Source organism: Microcaecilia unicolor, chromosome 2 (genome assembly GCF_901765095.1).
Source record: "Microcaecilia unicolor chromosome 2, aMicUni1.1, whole genome shotgun sequence".
Taxonomy (NCBI): Eukaryota; Metazoa; Chordata; class Amphibia; order Gymnophiona; family Siphonopidae; genus Microcaecilia; species Microcaecilia unicolor.
Window position 1 is genome coordinate 398,875,199 of NC_044032.1, and position 26,802 is coordinate 398,902,000.

A 26,802-nucleotide genomic window follows, 5' to 3' on the forward strand; every position below is an offset into this window, starting at 1 on the left:
TCGAGTTGAGGTGGGTCAGTGGTCCGGAATAGCGATTCAGGGGTTTGGGAGACACTTTTTTCCAGATCTGGGTTCCACTCAGCTCTTCAGTCCAGAAACCACGCGACACTCCAGAAGAATTAAGAATAAACTTCAACTTTTTTATTGTAACTCCTGCAACAGGCAGATTCTTACCTCAGTTATTCTTACCTCAGTCAATTTTTATAAACTCTTCTATAGCTCAATTTCATTCTTCTGTCATTCCGTGGGGAACAGCTTTACCACTGTACTTCTCAGGGCTGTTTACATATGTACAGTCTCTCCCAGTTTTGCCTATCCTGCCATCCAGTAACCCCAGAGCTGTTCTCTCCTCCACCAAATCACTCCGCTACCACCAGGCACAGTCCCCTATGGCTGTCCTCTTTCCACGGATGTACCTCATAGGGCAGTACCCTGGCCTTGAGCAGACTTCTTTCTGCCCTAAATCCTGCTCGCAGCCTGGACTCCTCAATCTGCCCGAAGCTCTGACTCCTTCACCAGTTATAGCAAGTGTGACACCAACTGCTCCCCAATTTTAGCCCAACTTAAGGTGGCACTTCAGGATCACCCCTTCTCCATCTTTCGGTCACTTGTAGGCAAACAAAGCCCCCTCATAAAGGGCAAACTACCATTTTTATCTCCTCCTAATTTCCTCCCCTCCTGTCACTCTCCCCAACATGAGCACCATCTTCTGCATTTTATATCAAAACTACTGGGCTTCCCCCCAAGTGACTCTCAACAGGGATTCTATCTTTTAATAATCCCTACCCTAATAGGGGATTACGTATAGTAATGCAGCATATAAAACGTCACATGAGCCAGTGTCTAAAACCCAGAAAATCAGCAGTTTAAGCAACTTTACAGGGCTGATCAGCTACATTTTTAAAGATACTATTCAAAAATTTTTATTTCTTTTTCTAGAATGTGGTCATTAACTTTTCTAAGTCATGACTTTGGGGTGAACTGATAGCCTAAAGTTTTAATTGGTGCCTTCAGCTATGAGCATTTTTTTTAAAAGGAAAAACGTCTGCTGAAAAACACCAGTGAAAAATTGGCTTAAGCATTTTATTCCCCCCTGATATTTTTCTGTCCCTTAGATTCACACAGATTATGGGGCACGTTTTAGCAGAAGATCAGCATGTGAGCGATGCACGTGAAATAATTGGACAGGTATTAATCAAAGGATGAAACAAAACCTTCTCTTTATGATATCTTAGATGAGTCAGCTTTGAAACAAAACCAGGTCACACCTATATTGTGCTATGGGGACTGTGGGTTGCAACCCTAATTTTAACCAGACTGGCACACCTAATCGTAAGTAATGTTGCCAATCGCAAACCAGGTAAGTAGAGTTTCTGATCCAGTTACTGACTCATCTAAATCAAACAATTCATAAAAAGTCCATCAGCAGACCACAAGTTAATATTTATTATCCTATAATAAAGTTATTCAGTCATATACATTTTGCCATCTCACTATCATATAAGTAGCATGCTCTCGTGCCTTGTATATCATGCCCAATATCTCATGCCTAATATCTCATGCCTAAGAGTGGCCGATCTAGGTCACATGTACCTGGTAGGAACTCAAAAAGTGGCTAGATTCCATGTTGCTTACTCCCTGGGATAAGAAGTAACTTTTCTCCAAGTCTACATTTCCTTAGGAACTTGTCCAAACCTTTTCTAAACCCAGCTACATTACCTATTTTTTTCTACATTATTTGGCAATGAATTCAAGATCGTAACAATGCATTCAGTGAAAAGATATGCTTGTCTATTTGTTTTAAATGTTCTGCTTAGCAACTTCGTGGTTTGTTCCATAGCCTTTGTGCTTTTTGAAAGAGTAAACAATCGACCTATGTTCACCCATTCTATTCCACTCATAATTTTATGGAGCGCTATCATATCTCTCCTCAACCATCTCTTGTCCAAGCTGAAGAGCCCTAATCTTTCCAGCCTTTCCTTATAGGGGAGCTGTTTCATCTCCTTTTATTATTGTGATTGCCTTTCTCTGTACCTTTTCCAATTCAGCGTTATCATTTTTGAGATGAGGCAGCCATCCCACTCCAACGTACTCAATGAGGTTTCAGCAGAATGGCAAAGTATATAGTGTGAAAAGAATTACCTTAAAGGGTGCTTGAATTGAAGTATTAGGAAAAAAAATAAAGAACGTCCAGATGGGCGGCAGAGAATATTTCAACATGAGTTAGGTTAATGTGCTCATTTAGGGGCCCTTTTACTAAGCCACGTAGCATCTATGCATGCCCAACATGTGCGAAAATGGAGTTACCGAACGGCTACCGCGTGGCTCTTGCGGTAATTTCATTTTTTATGCATGTCCGATACATGTGGCCCCCCAAAAACGTTTATTTTCTGCTGCACGTATCGGACACGCACCAAGTGGTATTTAGCACGCATAGGTCATTACCGCTTGGCTACCTCGTGAGACTTTACCACTAGGTCAATGGCTGGCGGTAAGGTCTGAGACCGAACATGGACGCATGGCAATTTTCATTTTGCTGCATATCTATTTTCAGCAAAAATGTTAAAAAAGGCCTTTTTTACAGGTGCACTGAAAAACCCGCGCCTACACTACCGCAGGCTAAAGTGATATATTTAGGCTTTCTTATGATGCTTGAGGAATTCATTTTTAAAAGGTTCATTTCTTTATTGTAACTGTGTTCAGGACAGAGCAAAGATCTAGACCAAAACAGTATTCATGATATTTGTGTAGGAAATTTCAGAAAATAGTACAACTTAATCATTTTAGCACATTGTAGTAGACCAACAGTTTTGTCCTGCTTAAATCAGAAAATGTAAGAATTCAATTAGGTTCATTGAACTGTTTTTTTTTCATCATAATTTACAATTTTGATCAAAAGTGATCCTAGAATAGTGCCTATGTTTCAAATTTTGTATTTTTTTTCTGATTTCTTTGCAAAGATTTAATTTTTGATAAACAATGGTATTTCATGCACTTTTGCTTAAAAATGAAAGTCATTTTGTGAAAGAGACCTGAATTATCTGCTCTCTGATGTCTGTCAAGTGAGATGAGTTGCAAAAACTTGAATAAAGGTTTTAGTTATTTTTTGTTTGACATGTTTACTGGATACCAGAAAATTATATTGCTCCAAAAATTGAAGTACAAAACTCTTTGACAATCCCTCTTAAGCCATGAAAATTATCTGCAATAGCTGTCTTTTGTGATTGTTCTAAGAGTCTGAATGTGACTGATGAATTTCTGATTGAAAATTAATAGCTTGGTTCACTGGGGGGCCTTCATATGAGGTGTAAGTGTGAGGTGGGGTAAACATACAGAGGCTAGACTACAGGGCATGCATTGGACAATGGAAGAGCTAACTCTCGAGGTTTTACCTTCTGTGGGATGCTACCTTCCTCCTCTGGCTTCACACTTATTAGTTCACCTCTCAAGCATCATATAAAGTTCACTGTCCATGCCAGTCTTTGAATAAAAACTCAGGGGTCAATTTTCAAATGTACTTAGACATTGACCAGTGGCTGGTAAATGCATGAGTCTGCCTTCTCCTTTCTTTTCATTGTGGATTGTAACCAGCTCTTCGTATGGTTCCTCTGTTCTTCTCCTTTGTATCTGTAAGACACAATTCTCTTCTCAGTTTCCTCTTTGTCACTGAAGGACGCAGGCCCTCTGTGGTATTTCTCTCCTCTCTCCCAGGCAACTTCTAGTCCAGTAACTCCCTCCTCCTGCCCTGGTTACCCATTAGCAGGGTGAAGACTCCTTGGATTTCCCCTTCCCTGTCCCATGCACACCCTGGCTTTGTAATCCTTCACTGTAATTTCTCCCTGAGTCCTGGCTACCTCTCAGTAGGGTGGAGAAAGCAAAGGAGAGCTCTAAATCCTGCTTGTGAGAGGTTATATACTAATCTATCACATCATACCTAGGAAATATCCCCTTTAAATATGTCACACCAAAATAATCCTCCTAGCATATAGATCTCATGGGGGATCAGATGTCAAGGTTGCGGGTACCTCTCTGCTCCCCCTCTTCAATTCCCCTTTCCCCCTCCACCTGGGAGACGTGGAAGGGCATAATAGAACGGGGGCGGCTATCTATAAGGGCGGCCATCTCTAATGATGGCCCCGTCAAGCGGCGTACCCGACTGTATTATCGAAACAAGATGGCCGGCCATCTTTCATTTCGATAATACGGTCAGGGCCTGCCAAATCTCAACATTTCAGCCACCCTTAGAGATGGCCGGAGTTAGAGATGGCCGCCATTGGTTTTCGCTGATAATGGAAACTGATGGCGGCCATCTCAAACCCGGCCAAATCCAAGCCATTTGTTTGTGGGAGGAGCAAGCATTTGTAGTGCACTGGTCCCCCTCACATGCCAGGACACCAACCGGGAACCCTAGGGGGCACTGCAGTGGACTTCACAAATTGATCCCAGGTGCATAGTTCACTTACCCCAAAACCCACTCCCCACAACTGTACAACACTACCATAGCCCTTAAAGGGTAACGGGGGCACCTACATGCGGGTACAGTGGGTTTCTGGTGGGTTTTGGAGGGCTCCCATTTACCACCACAAGAGTAACAGGTGGGGGGGGGGGATTGGCCTGGATCCGCCTGCCTGAAGTGCACTGCAGTACCCACTAAAAGCTGCTCCAGGGACCTGCATAGTGCTGTGATGGAGCTGGGTATGACATTTGAGGCTGGCATAGAGACTGGAGTTTTGGAGGGCTTGCAGTTTCCTCCACAAGTGTAACAGGTAGAGGTAGGTAGGAGCCTGGGTTCACCTGTCTGCAGTGCACTGCACCCAATACTAGACTACTCCAGGGACCTGCATGCTATTCTGATGGACCTGAGTATAACATCTGAGGGTGGAACAGAGACAGGCAAGTAATGTTTTTCATCACATTTTTTTGGGGGGGGGGGGGGGTGGGAGGGGGTTAGTGACCACTGGGGGAATAAGGGGAGGTCATTCCTGATTCCCTCCAGTGGTCATCTGGTTATTTAGGCATCTTTTTGTGCCTTATTCATTATAAAAACAGGTCTACATCAAAATGTCTAAGTTTTAGTCCTGGACGGTTTGGTTTTGTTCCATTATGGCTGAAAAACATCTAAGGAACGCCCAAGTTCCTCCCTGAACATGCCCCTGGCACTCCCCCTTGAGATTTGGATGCACTTCTGATGGACTTCAGCGAAAAATGTCTAAAAATAGTTTTTGAAAATTCTGATTTGGACGTTTTTGTGAGAAAAACGTCCACATGCAGACTTATGCCACTTTTTAAACATTTTTCTCTTTTGAAAATGAGCCCAATAGACTTTCTCAGAGTTGCACTTCTGCTGCCGTTAAGATCTTTAATGGTGTACCAGTATCACTAGTCTTTCTAAAGACTCGATCCTGTGTTATTCTCTTTTAGTATATTTTCATTGTACATCACCACTTTACAGACTCCTGATGCAGACACTTTGCCGAAACACAGTTTCATGTAGAGTCCTATTTTAATATTGATTAAAGACTTTTACTCCATCATTAAGTCTCCTGGGATTTTTGGAGATATGAAATTCCACCACATTTTAGACTTTAAGGTGTGGTTAAACCTCTCCACCACTGTTGCTTATTCCAGACAGGCATGCCCTCATCATGAACAAGGGGTTTGTGGAGGGGTTGTTTATTTTGTGTGTACAGAGATTACCCTACAGAGTCAGTGCCTGTTTTCAATAATAACAGGACTATGCTTTCCCCCCACACTGTGATAATGGGAGACGGGATGTGCCAAGACAGTTTAAAACCAGCCTTTGTATCATTCTTGAAGACTTGGAGTGCTGTTACCCCTGTGACAGATACCTGCCAGAAAGTTTCAAACAAGTCTGACTTGAACATAGATGACTATCCCATTATTACATTGTAAAATAACTTGCCCTATAGACTTGAATGGGGACAAATGAGATGAATGCACAGATTATCTGGTATATAATATACTGTTTTCATGGTGGTTTTTTTAAAGCTGTATTTCTTATTTTTTTTTATTAATGCTTCTATATTTGTTTTTATTTGATTCTAATTATGTATGCAGATTGTTAGGCTCTCAGGACAGTCGATAAGATGGTTTTAAAGTTGTTGTTTTTAAAAATAAATAACCATTAAACATGACATGGTTTAAGTATCCATTTTAATGGAGAACACTTATTAAACACAAAGAACTAGCCAATAGTTCATACATTAATTAAGATCAACATTTTCCATTTATCACAAAATAAATATCGATAGAAAAATACAATAACATAATAAATGTAGTTTAAATAATTTAATTACAAATTCATATTCTGCCTTTCCTCATGAACAGTATCAAGGCAGATTACAAAAGCCTAATGTAAACAATATAGTATTCAAATACTTCTGCAGTAGCTTGACCTGACTTTCCTAGTCCCTAATAAACTTAGAGATCCTTTTAATAAAGGGCATTAAGCTGTTAGCATACAATTAATGTACGGAAACAGGATGCCATGCAGTATCCTGCCTGTTTCCACATGCTAAACTGTGCATGAATGCATTTTTCAGATTTGTTTCCCTCAGGGGTGTTACATGGGTGGAGAATGAGAGTAGAAATGTTCGCCAGCTCTTAACATGAGTGAACTAGCTAATACAGAGTAGGTAAGTGGCCCCGGGATAACTCTCAGCAGGTAGTGTGTACTAACGGGAATATTAATGCATGACCTGCAATTTTTGTAGTGAGAACACCCCCAAAAGCTGCAGTGTAAAAGGTCGCAGCTTCTACACAGTAAAATCCTGCATTACACTGCAGTAACTGCAAATTTTAACACATTCTAATTAAAGGGCCTCTCTATGCCACTCCAGCTCTAACATAACTTTCAAATCTGATTTATGGTTTCCAGTAAGAAAAAACTAATATTCCCGCTTTGTAATCTTTTCATGAAGCGGTCCTTTTACTAAGCTGTGGTAAAAAGTGGCCTTAGCTTGCCCTTGCATAGGTTTTTTTCCACACACTAAGCACTATTTTTACTACAGCCATAAAAATGGCCATTTTGTATTAATGGCTATGCACTATGTTGCCATTAGCATGCAGCCATTAAACAATTTTACATTGTGAGCACTCACCACTACCCATTTTATAAGCAGTAAGGGCTCATGCACATTTCCTCACCAACCAGTTAGCAGCCAGTAATGTCACAGCGCAAACTGATTAGTGCAGGGAAGCCCTACTCTTCATCCTCTGACACGCCCCCTCGAAAAATGTTCAATATTTCTAGCATGCAGTTAGCACTTGCTAAGTTGGCAGCTACTGCAGGATGCCTGCCTAACATAGGTTAGTAAAAGGGCCCCTAAGCAACATAACATATGAAAACATTTTATTTAACATATTAATAAATAATCAATAAATATATAAATAAACATTCAAGCACATATCACAGTCTGCACCACATTATAAGCTGATATCTGGTTCCTTCATGACACCATGGCTTCTGCCTATTATAGGGATCTCTGAGATGTTCCAGAGTGCTGCTTGCTGTCTTCAGATCTCTTCACCTTCCTTATAACTGACTTTCTGGTCTGTCAGAGCTTTAGGGAGAGGAATGATGAATGTTAGAAACAAGTCAATTAACGCACCACATAAACTACAAAAATATAAATACAAAATATAACACTCATTCTGTGGATCTTATTTTCATACAGGCCCTTTTACTAAGCTGCAGTAAAAGGGGCCCAGTGCTATTGGCAGCGGCCATTTTTGACATGCATTGAGACCCTTTTTACCGCAGTCGGTAAAAAGACTGAAAAAAGAAATGGCCACGCGGTAAGATTGCACTTACCGTGTGGCCATGCTGGAGAGGGGGAGCACTTCCTGCCACCTATTGAGGTGGTAGTAAGGGATCCGGCTCTAACCTGATGCTAATGGCCAGCACGCAGCACTGCCTGATTCCCAGTGGGTAACCCCTTGCATAAATATTTGTAAAATATTTCTGCTAGAGCCAGAAATGCCACATACACTGAGGGTGGAACTACCGCCGGCGCCCGTGTTGGGCTGGCGGTAGTTCCGGATTGCCACGCGGTAAGTCTGCGGTGGGCTTACCGCTGCTTTGTAAAAGGGCCCCATAGATATTTGTGCATCTGTGCCTGAAGCACATTTTTTTTGAATGCTTAAAGGTCAGAAGGGAAACACTGGAGCAAAGGTTTTTGAATTCTTTTCATGGATACCATGAATATAATTCAAAACGCAATATTTTAATTTAAGAGTTAACAGTTTTGATTGTGAGTTGTTTGTAGGATTTATTTATTTAGGGGTTCTTTTACTAAGCTGTGCTAAAAAGTGGCCTGCGGTATCACTAGCAGGAGGCTTTCCCATGCACTGAGGCCACTTTTAGCATGGCTGCAAAATGGCCACATTTCCTATTTCCCCCTTTAATGGTTATGCGTTACTTTCCTAATTAGCACATGGCCATTAGCACAGAAGCCCTTAGCTATTTACTAGGCAGTAGCGGCTCCTGCGCTCACCACGTGCTAATCAGTTAGCGTGCAGCAATGCAGCTACACTAATTGATTAGCACTGGGCAACACCTACTTTCCACCCCCCAAACACGCCCCCAGCACTAAAAAATATTTTCTGCTTTATATTGTATGAGTAGCACAAACCGAACACAAAACTACCATGCACAAAATTCCACACCCAACTTTGAGAGACCTTTATAGAATCTGGAGGATAATTTATACAATATTATAAGTTCCGCACTAACATTTAAGCCTGCCTTTTAGATGACATAAGTGATAGCACCTAAATGTTGACATGCAACTGCCAACTTATGCTCTATAACAGAATCTGGACTCCCAGATGCCTTTATAGAATTTGCGCTCAGCGCCTTGCATATGTGCCCAAATTTGGGTGACCTTTATAGAATTGTCCCCTATATGTACCAATGTACCTTGATAATCTAGACATCCTTTCATACAATTGACCCTCCACATGTTTACCATGCAGTCCTATCACTTTTCTTTAAACACCTTTATATTAAGATTTGTCTTACCCTTCTAGAATCTTCTTGATGATTCTTTCCACCCAGGGAGCTGTTGGTTCCAAACACACTCTCTGCCCAGACTTTAATGTTGCACTAAAGAAAGCCAAAGACCTTAATCAATATAAATCCTTTTTTAAATCATGATAAATCCTCACAACGTACATGATTGAAGTCTACTATAGCTTCTCTCACATTTATTGCAAAGTCTGTTTTCTCTCCTTATTCAGGGTTGCCAAAGTCCAATAGGTCTTGTTCTAACTGATTAACTTTGCTCTGGGCATTTGATATTGTAATGCTTGGATTTAATTGTCTGGATTATCATGGCCTCTTTGTGGGCATGGATACTTTTTTTGGTAATCTTCCTCACCACTACCTCCCCCTCTCTTTTGGTTATCTATTAAATGTAAAACTTAGATTATAATCTTAGAATAAATTATATTGTGCTAGTCATATTGCCCCCCCCCCCCTCCATTTGTAGATTGTTTTGTCATTGCTTTTGGTCTATCTCATTTACTTAATGGGGTTCTGCTCTTTATCAGTATTTTGTAAACCCCCATGATGTTTCATGAATAACGATTGAACAAATGTTCATAAATAAATACCCATGTTATTAATATGCCTTTAATCTTACACCCTATTTAACAATGTATATTCTTCCACTTAAAAGAAACCTGAAAGTTGAATGCTTACATGACTTCAGCGTTGCTGCAGTGGGGGCCACTTGGGAAGAGCTGCACGTTCTGAATGAACCTGCGGGGGATGAATCCAGACTCAGTTTTTATACATTGGCAACGCAGTTCCGTTCCCATTCGTGCCAGTGACATTGCTGTGAAAAGAAAATGAATGCATGAGTACAGAGGGAAAACAATTTTACCTCATGGCTGGGTCAGGACTTTCATCTGGGGTCTGTATAAGTTTATTTTACTTTCCAAGACAACCAAAAAAGCAAAGGTAGAAGAAAAGTCGCATTCTCAATTAACATTTATCACAGTACATTTGAAATCAACCATTAACTTATTCCAACTGTGTGAAAACATGGATGATGACAGAACTTTAAAGAATTTATCAGGTAAAAAATTCATGAGAACAATGCTGTGATTTATTTTTATTTTGCTTTGAACTTTAAGATATCTATTAATTATCCTATTAGAAATAAGATTTCCGTATCTATACACATAAAACCATTTTATTATTTATTTAATAATATCCATCTTTCCATGGATTTACTATTCTTGGATCTCTAGATACTGTATATCGTGGACTGAGTTAAAAGAGTATTTTATTTTCATTTTTGAATGTATATTTTGATTTCCTTGTTTATAATCTGGATTTCTTGTCAAAGATTTATGTCTTTGTTGTAAAATTGAAATGCAATTTAAAAAACATTGAAATGCAATAAAAAAAACCCATTTTCCAATAATTATAAGTGGTTCTGAACTTAAAGTGCTTCTAATTGTTCAGGATTCATTGATCCCTGATTTGAATTTTCTTAGCAATGAGGTTGCAGAAGTGGTTATTCTCCTACAGCTACTGTATTGTTGATAGTTACTTTCACTGAGATTTCATGCAAGAAAAACAAAATAAAACAAAACAGTAGTTCAAAGTATGCCTTATCTCCACATAAAGTTTTTCTCACCTTCAGTTAGGGACGCTGAAAGCAGGCACACAATCAGAGCAGCAGCAAACATTCTCATCTTGGTTTCCATGGATAGATCCTTTTCTTTTTCTGTATCTCGCTCTGGTTCTAGCTGCAGGAAGCTTAGTTGTCTGTATGGTCTGAACTTCAAAACTGAACCTACTTATACACTGAGGAAGCCGGAATCTACCCTCTTATCTCGTGGCTGGATGATGCAAGAGGGTTTTCCAAAATGTGCAAGACCGGTTGTTGCTGTCATTAAAATTGATTCACCCTAGTTCAGCAGAGGAATTTCTTAACCTGGGGCAGTCAGATTGTCATTCTACAATGAATTGTAGAAAACATTGAAATTGATAAACTGATTTTTGTTATTCCTGAGGTTCATATTTTGACTCCCTGCTGAATGTGTTTGCCTCACTTACTTCAATAGTTTATTTGCTCAAATATTTCTGAAACTCCCAGTACAACTTTAAAAAAATAAATTTCATTAACTTGAATACATTTTGCAAAAAGCCAGTCGACATGTTAAAAAAGAAAATCTAAAAATTTTCACTAGTTCTGCTGCTACCTCTGTCTCTTCCCCCTGGAATCACTACATTAACACTTTCACTACCAAGTTGTTTACATCTACAGGAATAATGTTTAAACCATAGTAATGCAGGCTGTGGCAGTAGGCTTAAGGGGCCCTTTTACAAAGGCACGCTGAAAAATGGCCTGCGGTAGTGTAGATGCGTGTTTTGGGGTGCGCGCAGAATCATTTTTCAGCACACCTGTAAAAAATGCCTTTTTAAAAATGTTTGCCAAAAATGGACGTGCGGCAAAATGAAAATTGCCACGCGTCTATTTTGGGTCTGAGACCTTACCGCCAGCCATTGTGTTGCATCCTGTCCCCATATTTTCCAGCTGATTATGTGCCTTGAAATGGCATCTGGCGATGATGACTCCTGGATGGTCAGTTCAGAAGAGGACTTGGTGGCAGCAGACATTTCCCTGGCTATGAGGTATTCCTTCAATCGGTACAGCTTGAGTGAGGCATGAATGAGTGGTCAGCGGATGGAGAGGCAAGATCAAAGTAGAATGGAGGAAATTAGAACACCGGAGGTAGCCCAAGGAGGTCCAAAGAAAAGGCCTTGGCAGCACTAGCAATTGAAGCTTATGAGGTTCATGTACTTTGGAAGACTGGTGGTATAAATGGAGGCATGGGAGGTGGAGGGTGGGGAAAAAATCAAGATCGGGGAGCTCAGCCTATCTGAGCAGTACCAGTGGCACAGAAAGTGCTAGTCAGCGGGCAGAGATAGAGGCAAAGCCATAGGGAGCAAGGGGAAAGTCTGAACAGGCTACTGTGCAGCAAAGTCTAAATGAGTTTGCAGCAGATTCGGACCTGGGTGGGGAGAGAGAAGCACTTAAATTTGATTTGAAGAGGAGTTCTGAATGGGATCAAAGAGTGGGACTTTGTGGACCATAATCTAGAGGAAGGAGAGGTCCTAGGCCCAATGGTGTTTTGAGGGCTTTTGAGGATTAGGACATTCATGAGGTACTAAGATGATATATGGTGGATACCTGGGCCATTTTGGGTAGGCATGGCTTCTGAGCATGATCTCTATGGACCCTATGACCTGGCTGCTGCAAGGCCCTTTGGGTTCTGGTTGGAGACAAGGTTTACCTAGGACAGGTCCACAAGGGTGGTAGCTTGTTTTGGAAATGCTGGGGGCAAGAGGGGCAGTGCTTGGAGTTGGGGGGGGGCATGAGTGACAACGGAAGAAAAAGGAGTGGGGTGCTAGCTGCAATTAGGAGTTTAGTGGGTCAGGGATACAACTCGGCAGGCAGGGTGTGGATACTACTGGGTGTTTTTGGTCTTAAATTTTCAGGAATTCAGGGAGTCTGATTCACAGACAGGAAGTGGGCTTACCTAGCCCCGAATGAGTGTTGGACCAATCAGTGAAGAGGAAAAAGGACCAGTGCAACTTGGTCCTGCCAGCACTCTGCTAGCCCTTGACATCCTAGCAGAAAAACAGAGGCATGGATGGAAAAATTGGTCACAGATAGGAGGAACTCAGGTGGAGGCCTCATGGGTGAGCCTGGAGGGTTGGTGGCCCTGCAATTGTTCAGCAGGGGGAGCAGGGTCAGCAGCAGAAAGTAGGAGCTCAAGGGAAACAGAGGGATGGACAAATGCAAAGTGTGTGGCAGTGGCCAAAAAAGCAAACAGTATACTAGGAATTATTAGGAAAGAGATTCAAATTAAGACCAAGAATATTATAATGCCTCTGTATTGCTCCATTGTGTGACCTCATCTTGAGTATTGTGTTCAATTCTGGTCACACATGTCTCAAAAAAGATATAATGGAATTAGAAAAGTTCAAAGAGGAGCAACCAAAATGATAAAGGGGATGGAACTCCTCCCATATGAGGAAAGGCTAAAGAGTTTATAACTCTTCAGCTTGGAAAAGAGACGGCTGAGGGGAGATATGATTGAGATCTAGAAAATCCTGAGTTTTGTAGAACGGGTAAAAGTGAATTGATTTTTCACTCTTTCTAAAAGTACAAAGACCAGAGGACACTCAATGAAATGATATGGGAATATTTTTAAAACTGGGCACGGGGATTCCAAGATGGCGTTGTGAATGGATGCACCTGTGTTAGCTCCTGGAAGTTGCTCTGTTTGTAGGCCCTACAGCACCTCTGTCGCCTCATTAAGCATGGGGAAACGGAGGGGAAAAGTGAAGGAACATCCCTCAGCTCCTGTGACTTCTTCAGCCACGAGGCAGACAACTTTGCAATTTTTCAGACAGCAACCAGGTCCTCAGGGCTTTTCGACCCCCTCTGCAACTCTCGGCACTTCGGTGTCGATTGAGAATGGAAACGGGGCTTCCCTGAGCCCCGTGGAACGAGTTGCTCCACCCCAGCCTGGAGGGGAGTTGCTGGCAGCTCTGACAGGGAAGGAAACCGAAGGGGCTCAGCCCGATCTGTTTGAGGGAGTGTCTGCAGTAACGGAGGCTGAATCTCAACGCCAAGAACTATTGCTACAATCAGCTTCAAAGGTATTGCCTCAGGATATAGTTTCTAAACTTGCTTGTGTTGAAGATCAACCTCACCCTTCTCCAGCCATTAGTGGTGTGAATAGACCAGCAACTGTGACAATAGAGTCACTATGGGATATGGTTTACAGCATTCACACTTCTATGCAAACTACTTTAAAAATGAATACTTCTGACATAAAGACTCTTTCTGAGGCTGCCTGCTTCAGGCGCAAAAGACTGCACAGCAAACCTTAGATTTGGAGACTGTGAATACTAAAATTCAAGAAATGGGATCTGTAGAAACGGCTTTGGTTAAGGATAATAATTTCCTACATAAAAGATTGGAGTACCTGGAAAACCAGGCTAGAAGACTTAACCTCAGGTTTCTTAATTTTCCCAAATCGCCTTTAATTTCCCCTTTGGATATGGTTAAAAATATATGATTGATATTCTTGGAATGGATAAGGACTCACTGCCTCCCCTTACTCGGGCTTATTACATCAGGAGTGGTGGAGTGGTGGAAGAAAATCCCCCGATAGCAGGGGAAGGAATGGATCTTACTTCTTTCCTTGAAAGTTCATTGGAGATAATTACTCAGAGGTTGACTCTGCTTGTTACTTTTGTGCTGGAGCCTGACAGGAATGCCGTATTAAGGCTTTCCTTGAGACACTTAGAAAATCTGTTTTTGGGCTCAAAAATTCGTATTTTTCCTGATCTCTCAAGGCCCACACAGATGAGACGGAGGGCCTTTTTGGAACTCCGCCCTAGGGTGGTGGCACTGGGAGCAACCTTTATATTACGTTTTCCTTGTTATTGTAATGTAATGCTTGAGGGTAAACAGTTTCAATTTGTAGACCCAAAACAGTTAAAACAATTTCTAGATGCTAGAGTGGAATTGAATGTTGTGTGCCCTCCCTAAATGCAGGCTGGGTCTGAACCAGAGGTTGCAACCACTAGTCCTTAATTATTGCTATATGTTTTACTTTAAATTCTAAATTCTTGGATTCCAAAATTTCCTAAACTTGTGGACAGAAAGGCTGTTAATGATATTTCTTATTATTTTTATTTTTGCCTTTTGTATAAATGCCGATTGCATATTCACGTATTGTGATGATATATGGAAATATGAATAAAGAAATAATAAAAAAGGAATATTTTTAAAACAAAAGGAGGAAATATTTTGCAATCAAAGAATAGTTAAGCTTTGGAACCCAGAGTATCTGGGTTAAAAAAAAAAGTATGGACGAGTTCTTGGAGGTAAAGTTCATAGTCTGTTATTGAGATGGACATAGGGGAAACTGCTGTTTGCCCCGGGATTGGTAACATGAAATGTTGCTACTAATTGGGTTTCTGCCAGCCAGGTGCTTGTGACCTGCATTGGCCACTGTTGGAGCAGGCAAAAGAGTAGAAAGTGCAACAGTGGGTCACTGTTTGGAGCAAATAAATGTTTTTTTTCTGAAACAATCCTGTGTTCAAACCCTTGTTGTACACGCCCTACAACTGGGTGCCTCCATTTTGAGGTCCCAAGGATGCACGGTAGGAGGTAATTCTACATCAGAACCTAGGTGACTAGTTTCTTTTATGGAATACTAGCGTAACCTACGATTATGGAATACTAGCATACTCCTACGATTAATATACTAACAATTACACCAGCTGTAGAGCTGGCATAAGGTGGGCACCTAAATGTGGTAGGGACACACATACTCTGCAAGTTATGCATGCAAGTGGGAGCCCCACCCATGCTGCCCCATACATAGGCGTAGTTTGACTCATTTGGGGGGGGGGGGCAAAGAATGGGCGGAGCATATTAGCATATCATTTGCTATATACATATGCAAATGAATATGCTAATATGGAGGAAGGAATTGAAATTTACAGGCAAAATATCACAGATGCACATTTCAAAAAGCTGACACATTTCAATTAATAAATTATGAATAAAATACTTTTATCTACCTTTGTTGTCTGATCATTTAGTTTTTCTATTCGCTTTGGTCCCAGTGTCTTCTGTTTTATGCAGTGTCTTCTTTCCAGTAGGCTTCCCTCTGCCCCCCCCCCTCCCAGTCCCAACCATCTCTTGCTCCTTCCCTCTGCTCCCCACCCCTCCCAGTCCATCCATCTTCTGTTCCTTCCCTCTGCTCACCATCCCTCCATCCCATCCATCTTCTGCTCCTTCCCTCTGCTGTGCCTGACCTCTCCCAATCCCATCCATCTCTGGTCCATCCCTCTGCTCCCCACCCCTCCCAGTCCCAACCATCTCTTGCTCCTTCCCTCTGCTCCCCACCCCTCCCAGTCCCAACCATCTCTTGCTCCTTCCCTCTGCTCCCCACCCCTCCCAGTCCCATCCATCTTCTGTTCCTTCCCTGCTCCCCACCCCTCCCAGTTCCATCCATCTTCCTTCTACTGCCCCCCCCCGCGAGGTCCAAGATCATGACTCCGTCTACCCCCTCTCTTCCTCCCTCCCTCCGGTGCAGGCAGCAGTCTTTTCCAGCATTCCTGGCAGCGTAGCGTTGTACACGCTGCCTTCAGTCTGCCCCGGAAGCCTTCTCTTCAAGTTCCTGTTCCCACCTATGCGGGAACAGGAACTTGAAGAGAAGGCTTTGGGGCAGAGCCGAAGGCAGCATGTACATCGCTACCGCTGCCAGGAACGCTGAAAAAGACTGCTGCCTGCGCCGGAGGAGGGAGGAAGAGAGAGGGGTAGACGGACACGCTCCTCTCCACTCCGTCCGCTGGCTTCCCTGCCCTCTCTGTCTGCGTCCCGCCTTCCTCTGATGTCAGAGGAAGGCGGGACGCAGACAGAGAGGGCAGGGAAGCCAAGCGGACGGAGAGGAGCGCGTGCCTGCATGTGTTTTTTTTTAACTAATGGCGCGGCGCGCCTCGTCGTCGTTTGGGGGGGCATTGCCCCCCCTCGCCCCCCCAGTCTACGCCTATGCCCATGCATGCTCTATTAGCACTTACACTGGGTATGTGCACACATACATGTGTAAGTACTAGTATTTTAGACTCTTATGTGTTCAAGAGTGGCCTGGTTAATAGAATTGACATTTAGATGTCACCCTCTAGATATTCAAAATGAACTATCTTTGACCAACTTTAAAATTAAGCTAAAAACTCATTTTTTTCAATTGGCTTTTGGGTCCTAGTGCTGTAGATGTCTCCTGTGGCGGGTTTAGACAGTTTGTATCTAATTATCTTTGTTTGTTCAAGTAATTTATATTTCTCCATTTTGAATGTAGTTATTCTTGCCTATCTATTAATAGTGTTCTATTATTTTTACTCTGTTTTTTTTATTGTAGTTTTTATTGGACCATTGTAAACTGTTTTGATCTTGTTTGAAGTAATAGCGGTATATCAAGCTTGAATAAATAAACATAGCCTCTGAAATTGATAACAAGGGAGATTAACATAAACCCTCCCAGATTCTATAAAGGGTGCGGATCCCAGATTGACACCCACAATAATTAGTTAATGGGCTCCAATGATTTTATTATTGGAGTTAAGAAGCACTTCATTGGCACTAATTATGATTTGGGCACTGATCTAGTTGTGCGTTATTCTATAACAGTGGGCACCTAAATTGTATTGCATGCAACTGAAAGGTGGCAGGCCAAGGGAGGGGCATGGGCAGGTCAAGGGCATTCACACAAGATGCATGCAGTGTTACAGAATAGTGGGAACCTGTGCCCAATTTGCATGCCAGAATTTATATCAGGTTTCAGCTGGTGTAAATCCTTGAGCCCATAGTTGAGTGCAGAATTTGATGCTCAGTGCTGTTCTAGAAAGAGTGCTCATCCCAGAGTGCCCTTAATAGAATAACATTGAATGCCAATTTCTATCAACGCCTAATTTTTGGCACTATTTCTAGAATTGTCTCCAAAGAGCATTGCAACAATCCGAATATGATAGAGGTATATAAAATCCGAGACATGATAGAGGTATATAAAATATTGAGTGGAGTGGAACAGGTGGATGTGAAGCATCTGTTCACACTTTCCAAAAATACTAGGACTAGGGGGCATGCGATGAAACTACAGTGTAGTAAATTTAAAACAAACCGGAGAAAATATTTCTTCACCCAACGCATAATTAAACTCTGGAATTCATTGCCGGAGAATGTGGTGAAGGCGGTTAGCTTAACAGAGTTTAAAAAGGGGCTAGACGGTTTCCTAAAGGACAAGTCCATAAACCACTACTAAATGGACTTGGGAAAAATCCACAATTCCAGGAATAACATGTATAGAATGTTTGTACATTTGGGAAGCTCGCCAGGTGCCCTTGGCCTGGATTGGCTGCTGTCATGGACAGGATGCTGGGCTCGATGGGCCTTTGGTCTTTTCCCAGTGTGGCATTACTTATGTACTTATGAATATGGTGTGATTGAAGCATTCACACTTGATGCTAACTCTGCCCAAGAACGATCATAAATGGTGAATTTCCCAAAGAAATTGGAAGGATGTCTCCATTATCAAATCTATATGCTTCTGCATGACATTAAAAGGAATGATTAGTAAAAGCAAGCAAAATATGCAGTTAGGTGTTTTGATTTATCCTTATTGCATAATTAAATGCTTCTGTTGAGTTTTATCCTGTATTTTATTCATGTTTATATATTTGCTTTATATTGAATTTTCAATAGGTATATAGATTGTTACCTGTCCAGAACAATGGATGGACAGATTTTAAATATTTTCAAACAACTAAATAACAAACTAAACATTACACTTTTGTAATTCTTTAAGTATCCATTTTAATAGAGAAAATTTGTAAAACATATAAAGAACTGACCGGCAGTTCATACATTAAGATCAACACTTTCAAGTTATCACAAAAATAAATATCAATATAAAATTATAGTAACTCAGAAAATTTAATTTAATTAAACATTCCTCTATTTATATCAAGGTGGTTTAGAAAAGAATAATAAAAACAATACAGGGTTCCATATATCAGCCGGCAGTGGTTAGCATTCTTTTTGACCCCCTGGCAGTGTCCCTGGATATTTAATTCCAGGCCATGTCCGGGCACTGGAATTGAATATCTGGTTATTCATAGCTGGATAACACTTATCCGGTTAAGTGCAATATTCAGAACTTAACCAGATAAAAATAAATTTATGCTGTCCTATATATCTGGTCCTGTTTATCTTTCCAGCACCCATTTTCTTCACTAAGCTCTATAATCATTTCAATAGCCTGCAATATTATCATGATTGCCGCATATATGTAACAGAAACTTTGTCTAGTTTGTGCTTTCTGCTCTCACCATTTTTAGTAGCTAAAGATCCTCTGTGCTTTTCTCATGCCTTCTGAAACTGCCACCACACAGCTCAAGAAAACTAGTGACAGATAAAATTGGAGTGAATTTTAAAAAGGATAAGCACAGAGGAAGATAAGGACCCAGGGAGGTAAGCACAGAGAAACTTTAGCTATTTAAAGTGCTGAAAGCAGAAGGCACCTTCTTTCAGAAAATGTGAGGAATTTCTCTAGTAAGGTAAAACAGAAATCCCAATGACAAATGCAGTGCATTTTTACTAGCAAAAAAGGTGCCGGTACTCAAATGGTAGGCTACCTTACAGAGGTGAGGTGATTACTGAGGGACTCACCCCATGATAGCCAAGCCCCCTGCAACCAGTAACAGAATCTATGACAAGGCAGAATTGGTGTATAGAGCCTGAGCTCTTTCATTAAAACTTGGGGTCCATGGGTCAATTTTAGCAGACAATGGAAAAGGTGCCGGTACTCAGTACCCCCAAGTACCCCCTCAAAAAAAGCCTGGACAAATGCAACTTCATTATTAAACAAAACAATCTTACAAACAATAAAAGGACAAAATTTAAATAAATAAAGTGCAGTCTTTAGTCAAACTATTAAAAGATGAATTCGGAGACAAGATTCAAACCGGTATGAAACTGCAAGGGGATGCCTCCTACAATTATTGAGAGGTTTTTACCTTGGTTAAATGAGGAATGTACAGTTCAAAATGTATATTATAACATACCACCGGTTTCTGAGTAGGTTAATGATGTCCTGAAATGTGGGAATTTCAAAGTGCTGCTTGTTTTGTACCCTGGAAACCCGGAGTACAGGGTCAAGCTGAACACAGAGACTGAGAGAGGTCACCAAAGGGAAAAAGGCTGTTTTAGTCAGGATCTAAGCCACTGAAAATAATTAACAGCTAAAATGGTGAATCTTCCTTAGTAGATTTATAATATCTTAGATATATATATGTGCAATCACCATGCGTGACATTCTATGTGGTGGGAGATCTTTTGGGGGCTTAATTCAAAAGTACACACATACAAATTCAGTATAAATTTCAAATGATCTAAAATCTGCATATATATATATATCTTTCTTTCTTCCTTCCTTCCTCATCCAATCAGTCAAGTACGGCGCTCGGTCACTCTGTGGATCAGTGTTTGCCATGCCTTCCGATCTGTTACAGCTTCTTTAAGTTTTGCTATGTTCATTCCAGCAAATTCTTGGGAAGCCTCTTTTCTTTTGCCACTAACCATTCCAAGTATGATGTCTTTTTCAAGAGACTTGCTTCGCATGATGTGACCAAAATGGGAGAGCTTTTGTTTTTTATATATATATATATATATATATATATATATATATATATATATATATATATATATCTCAAATCAACATAGAAACCTAACATCAAGTTGGCTGATGCAAGCTGAAAAATCTACACACAGTTCCCTTATTGAAAACATAGCATTATGGAAGAATTCAGTAAAGGTCACCCAAAGTTAGGTGCTGGAATGATGTGCTAAGTTTGAATTCTATAATGGCAGATCAACGCAGAACTTTCTTTATAGAATACTAGCTTAGTGTGCAATTTTGTGCCTAACTTCCAGTGCAAGCACTTTGCTGGCCAAAGGCTGCTGTAAATGCTCACACCCAACCACTGTCAGGCACTCAAATTCAAGCATTCTATAGCCATGTGCCTAATTCCTGGCCACATCCTCTTTGGAGTTGCAGGCAAGATAAGTTAGGCACACAGATTATATAGGGGTATAGGGTAGATCCGTGTGAAACTACTAATGACTGCCAATTAGCACTTGTTAATGCCAATAAATGATTATTATCACCTAATTGGCCAATTAGTTTACAAGTGAACCTGTGATCTGTGCCCAAAATTGTGTGCCCAACTTTGGGTGACCTGTACAGAACCCAGTGGTATATCATTTGGTGACCTCTTTCAACCTCTACCTTGGTTAGGGTAGTGCTCTGGGTTTCTAATATCTATCCTTCGATACATACCAAAGGATATTTTTTCTTTTAATTTGATTCAGTATGATCCACCAACAGCGTTTGGTGGTGATAGGTTTCAAAGCAGTGTTCTTCACAGAGGACTGGAGAGTAACCTCTTCCAAAGCCAGTGCGGCCAGAGATTATTACACTCTCATTATGAGACTACTAAAATTGTTTTCAAATCTATTCATGTTTTCCAATAAGCAAAACCTAATATTCCTGCATTATAACCTCTTCATTAAAGTGACATAACATTGCAATATCCATGAATATTATAATATTTAACTTATTAATAAATAATCAATAAATATATAAACAAACAAACACTCAGGCATATGTCACAGGCTGCACCACACTATAAACTGATATCTTGCTTCATCATGTCACCATGGCTTCTACCCATTATAGGGCTCCCTGAGAAGTTACAGTGCTGTTTGGTGTCTTCAGTCTCTTCATCTTCCTTATAACTGGCTCCCAGGTGTGGGTTTAGAGCTTTAAGGAAAGAAACAATGAATGTTAGAAACAAGTCAATTGAAGCACCAAATAAACTAATGAACAATACAAAATATATAACACTCATTCCGTGGGTCTTATTTTGTTAGAAATTTGTACATCTGTGCCCTGAACACATTTTTTTTGCATGCTAAAGGTCAGAAGAGATACACTGGAGTACATTAAAAATATCCATGCTGGGTCAGACCAATGGTCCATGTAGCCCAGTATCTTGTTTCTAACAGTGGCCATCCAGGTCCAAGTACCTGACAGAATCCCTAGATAGTAGCAAGGTTCCATGCTACCAATCCTAGGATAAGTAGTGGCTTCCCCAAGAGTAACCAAAAACATCTACAGTGGGAATCAAACCCCATATCCCCTGCAGTCAGGAAGCCAGCCCTAACCCCTACACCATACAGTCATCTGGGAAGCATTTTCATTGTATTTCAGAATACGCCCATTCAAATAATTCTATCTATTCTAAAGCAAATAATCAACATTTCATTTCCAAAGAGCTAATTTTCTTGTTAGCTAGTAACATTTTTTCTTCGCTTGTAAAATAAATATTGATATTCAGTAATATTCAGTGGAATTGGGCTGGAGCGTCTCTTTCCCCATTAAACTCCTGCTGACAGGCCATTCATATGATATTCAGCAGCAGTTAACCGGATAGTGTTGCTGACTATCATGTGTGACAGCCCTGAAACTATTCGATTAGTGCCGGGTGATCCGGAGACAGAACCAGAAGTTATCCAGGCACCACCGATATACAGAGCAGGTACCTGACGGGCCCTTTTTACTAAGCTGCATAAGTGTCTAAGCACACCCAACATGCGCCAAAATGGAGTTACTGCCCAGCTACCATGTGGCTCTTGTGGTAATTTCATTTTTGGCACGCGTCCGTAAGCACGGCTGAAAATAATTTTATTTTCAGACGCATGTATCAGACACGCGCCAGGTGGCATTTGGACATGCATAGGTCATTACGGCCCAGTTACCGTTGTAAGACTTTACCGCTAGGCCAATGGCTGGCGGTAAGGTCTCAGACCCGAAATGGACTTGCGGCAATTTTCATGTTTCCGCATGTCCATTTTCGACGAAAACTTTTAAAAGGCATTTTTTGCGGGTGTGCTGAAAAATTATTCTGTGCATGCCCAAACAAGCGCCTACACTACCACAGGCCATTTTTCAGTGCACCTTAGTAAAAGGACCCCTGAATGACTATAGTCAAGTAAAAGCCTATAACTAGCAGTTCTAATGTGCCAGGAGAGCTATCGGGATATAGGCACTGAATATTAGTGGTCCCTGGATAGCTGCCAGCAAACCCAGATAGCGCCAGTACCTAGAGATGGTCTGATACTGAATATCTGGGTCTAATTTAGCCCATGCTGGACAGCAGTTCAAAAAGCTTTGCGCACCATAGCTGCATTTGGCCAGATTTTTTATTATTATATGAAAAGGAGCATGGTAAAAGCGTGTGATACATGATTCCAAAATCAAATATCTAGAGAACAAATTGCTATCCAACTAAACCTAACCTGAATGGATATTTTCCTCATGTTTTATAAGGGGCCCGAGTGTGTCAAAAATGAGGTTTTAATGAATTTTGTTAGAACAAGCAATTTGTAATAGAACAGCCCAAACCCCATCCTTTTATGTGAAAAAAATTAAAACGTTACACAAATTCAAACATGTAACTTTTGCAGAATGCTTATGAACACATGGCTTGAAAAAATTGGCCATTATCAATATTTTGGATACATACCAATCTGACTTGACATCTTAATGCTTCACTATAAATTGAATCTCTACATGTTTACTATGCATTTCTACAATTTTTCATTAAACAGCTTAACACTGAGGTTTGCTTTACCTTTCTAGAATCTTCTTGATGATTCTTATGACCCAGGGAGCAGTCGGTTCCAAACAAACTCTCTGCCCAGACTTTAGCGTTGCACTAAATAAAACCAAATATTTTAATCATTATAAATTCTTTTCACAAGGGTTGAAGTCTACCATAGCTTTTCTGACATTTGTTACAAAATCTGTTGTGCTTCCTTCAACTGGGTTACCAATGTCCCTTACTTGTTCTAACTGTTTATTTGAAACATAGTGGTGTTTCCATGTCCATGACTTGTATGCACCATTCACTGTGATAATAGTGTAGTAAAGGTTCATTCTTCCTTCTGCACCAGTTATAGTCACTACACTTCCATCCTGAGTCTGTTTCCTGACCCCTGAGGCAGGTGGCTGTGTCTATTGAAACACGTGTCGGGTCTATGTTGCTGGTGCTTTTAATAAAGGATATTCTTGAGATTCATCCCAATGGTAGGTTGTATGATGTTATCCCCTATTTCTGAAGGATTTGTGAGCAATCTCTTTCCCCCTTACCCTCTTTCTCCATGTTTTACCCTTTCTCTTCTTCTTTATCCTACGTTTGAGTGTATCAACTTTCCTATCAATTTAAAAGCCATTCTTTTCCAGTGATTTTATGAATTTTATAAATGTAAACTGTTTTGACCAAATTTTGATAAGGCGGTATATGAATTTATGAATAAACATAAACTTACTGCAGCAAACTGTAAATATACTATGTACGCTGTTAACACATTTGTGCATTAGCTGTTAACGCATATCACACCATGTGTTAACAGTCTAACACAATTTAGTACAAGGGCTTCTAAGTTTGCTCTGTGTGGGCATTTGATAATCCTCCATATTTCCCCTAATTCTATATATAGCGCTCAAAATTGTGTGTCTGAATTGTGCATAAAACAGCACAGAGAGGGTCCAAAGCACAGAACACAAACCATAAGCAAAAAAAAAAAAAAAAGCACCAAGGACTTGTCTCTCATGCCTTTGGCAGGCAATACTCAATATACGACCCCTGAGGCAGGCACATTGCGCCAATACACAACCCATATCGGGTCATTGTGTGTTTGATCGACGCTATACAAATTAAAGATCTGTGTCCCGTTTATTGGAGTATTGCCTGCCAAAGGCATGAGAGACAAGTCCTTATCCCAGAACTATATTAGAAAACAAGTGCGATAACTCAGTCAATGCCAGTTCAGAACTGACTGAGTTATGCCGCTCTCGTTTTCTAACATGAAAGGCATATTGATGATGGACTCAGAGCTCCTTTTACTAAGCAGCGGTAAGCCCAATGCAGGCTTACCGTTCGCTATACAGGAAGTACTTCCCACCCCTAGTTTCGCTACAATTTGTTTTTTATTTTTGTAGTGCCAGAGTGTACCCGGCAGTAATTGGGCAGTACTGTGCTCTGCCTGGTTACCGCTGGGTTAACGCAGGAGCCCTTACCGCCACCTCAATGGGTGGCGGCAAGGGCTCCCCCTCGAAATGGTCACATGGCAAGCGATTTACTTGCTGCCCAACCATTTCCTGTCAGAAAGCAAGACTTACCAGCTGAGGTAAAAGGGGGCCTCAGTATGCGTGTAAAACACGCACCAACACCAGCAACGACCCCCTTTTGCCGCAGCTTGGTAAAAGGGGCCAAAATTCTATAAATGGTGCCCAACTTTGGGCGCTGTTTATAGAATAACTAGTAAAAAAGGCCCGTTTCTGACACAAATGAAACGGGCGCTAGCAAGGTTTTCCTCGGAGTGTGTATGTTTGGGAGAGTGTATGTGAGAGTGACTGTTTGAGAGTCAGAGTGAAAGTGTGAGTGGGTGTGCGTGAGAGAGAGAGTGAGTCTGGGTGTGAGTGTGTTTGTGAGAGTGTGTGTGTGAGCCGTGCCCTCCCAATCCCTGCCCATCTGTCCCCTGCCCCCTCCATTCATCTTTTTCCAGCAATTCCCCTCTTTCCCTGAGCCCTGCCCTCCCAATCCATGGCCATCCATGCTCCTCTGTCACCTGTCCCCTCCATTCATCCCTATCCAGCAATTCCCCTCTCTCCCTGAGCCCTGCCCTGCAATCCATATCCATCCATGCTCCTCTGTCACCTGCCCCCTCCATTCATCCCTATCCAGCATTTCCCCTCTCTCCCCCTGAGCCCTGCCCTGCAATCCATATCCATCCATGCCCATCTGTCCCCTCCGTTCATCCCTATCCAGCAATTCCCCTCTCTCCCTGAGCCCTGCCCTCCCAATCCATGCCCATCCATGCTCCTCTGTCACCTGCCCCCCTCCATTCATCCCTATCCAGCAATTCCCCTCTCTCCCTGAGCCCTGCCCTGCAATCCATATCCATCCATGCTCCTCTGTCACCTGCCCCCTCCATTCATCCCTATCCAGCATTTCCCCTCTCTCCCTGAGCCCTGCCCTGCAATCCATATCCATCCATGCCCATCTGTCCCCTCCATTCATCCCTATCCAGCAATTCCCCTCTCCCTGAGCCCTGCCCTCCCAATACATGGCCATCCATGCTCCTCTGTCACTTGCCCCCTCCATTCATCCATATCCAGCAATTCCCCTCTCTCCCTGAGCCCTGCTGTGCAATCCATATCCATCCATGCCCATCTGTCCCCTCCATTCATCCCTATCCAGCAATTCCCCTCTCCCTGAGCCCTGCCCTCCCAATCCATGCCCTTCCATGCTCCTCTGTCACCTGCCCCCTCCATTCATCCCTTTTCAGCAATTCCCCTCTCTCCCTGAGGCCTGCCCTCCCAATCCATGTCCATCCATGCTCCTCTGTCCCCTGTCGCCTCCATTCATCCTTTTCCTGCAAGTCCCCTCTCTCCCTTCCATGACTCCCCCTCGCATCCATGCTCCTCTCTCTCCCATGTCCCAGCCTGGCCCGCCCTCTTCTCCCCCCCCCTTCGCATCCTTGCCCTCCCCCTTCGCATCCATGCTGTCGTTTCTCCCCTGCCCTCCCGCTCCCATTGTTCTTCTTTACTGCCCATCCTCTTCTCTTTCCATTTTTTTTTTTTTTCTTCTTCTTTTTAAATTTACCTCCGTGGCGGGTTCCGGCAGCGCAGCGTCAGGGAAGGAGGCGGCGTTCCCGACGTCTAGCCTTTCCTTCGCTGTGTTCCGCCTTCTTCTGACGTCATCTTTGACGTCAGAAGAAGGCGGATCTCAGCGAAGGGAAGGCTGGAGACGTCGGGAGCGCCGCCTCCTTCCCTGACGTTGCGCTGCCGGATTTGTTTGTTCTTGTTTCCGCTCCACCCTCGACGTCATGACGTTTGACGCGAGGGCGGGGCAGAGACGGCTGGGTGGCTTCACACCACGAACGCCACGAACCCTTCACTCAGGGAGTGTTTTAGTGACTTCAGAACGTTGTCCTCAATAGAACGTTCACGGTGCGTTTTATTATATTAGATGCTTAGTGTGCATGTTTTTGGCACCCAAATTTGGGTGCCATTTACAGAATTGAGTCCATCATCAATATGCCTTGAATGCTA

At 42.0% G+C, this 26,802-nt stretch overlaps 1 protein-coding gene across 1 annotated transcript; it reads right to left on the minus strand.

Annotated features, from left to right (window-relative positions):
* Positions 1–7,019: 7,019 nt before the first annotated feature.
* LOC115461069 (interleukin-8-like) lies at positions 7,020–10,817 on the minus strand. Its single transcript, XM_030190622.1, has 4 exons — positions 10,671–10,817; positions 9,725–9,860; positions 9,044–9,127; positions 7,020–7,583 (listed from the first exon to the last, which is right to left on the minus strand). The coding sequence occupies exons 1-4, from the start codon at positions 10,738–10,740 to the stop codon at positions 7,556–7,558; spliced, it is 318 nt and encodes a 105-aa protein (XP_030046482.1). The 5' UTR covers positions 10,741–10,817; the 3' UTR covers positions 7,020–7,555.
* Positions 10,818–26,802: the final 15,985 nt, after the last annotated feature.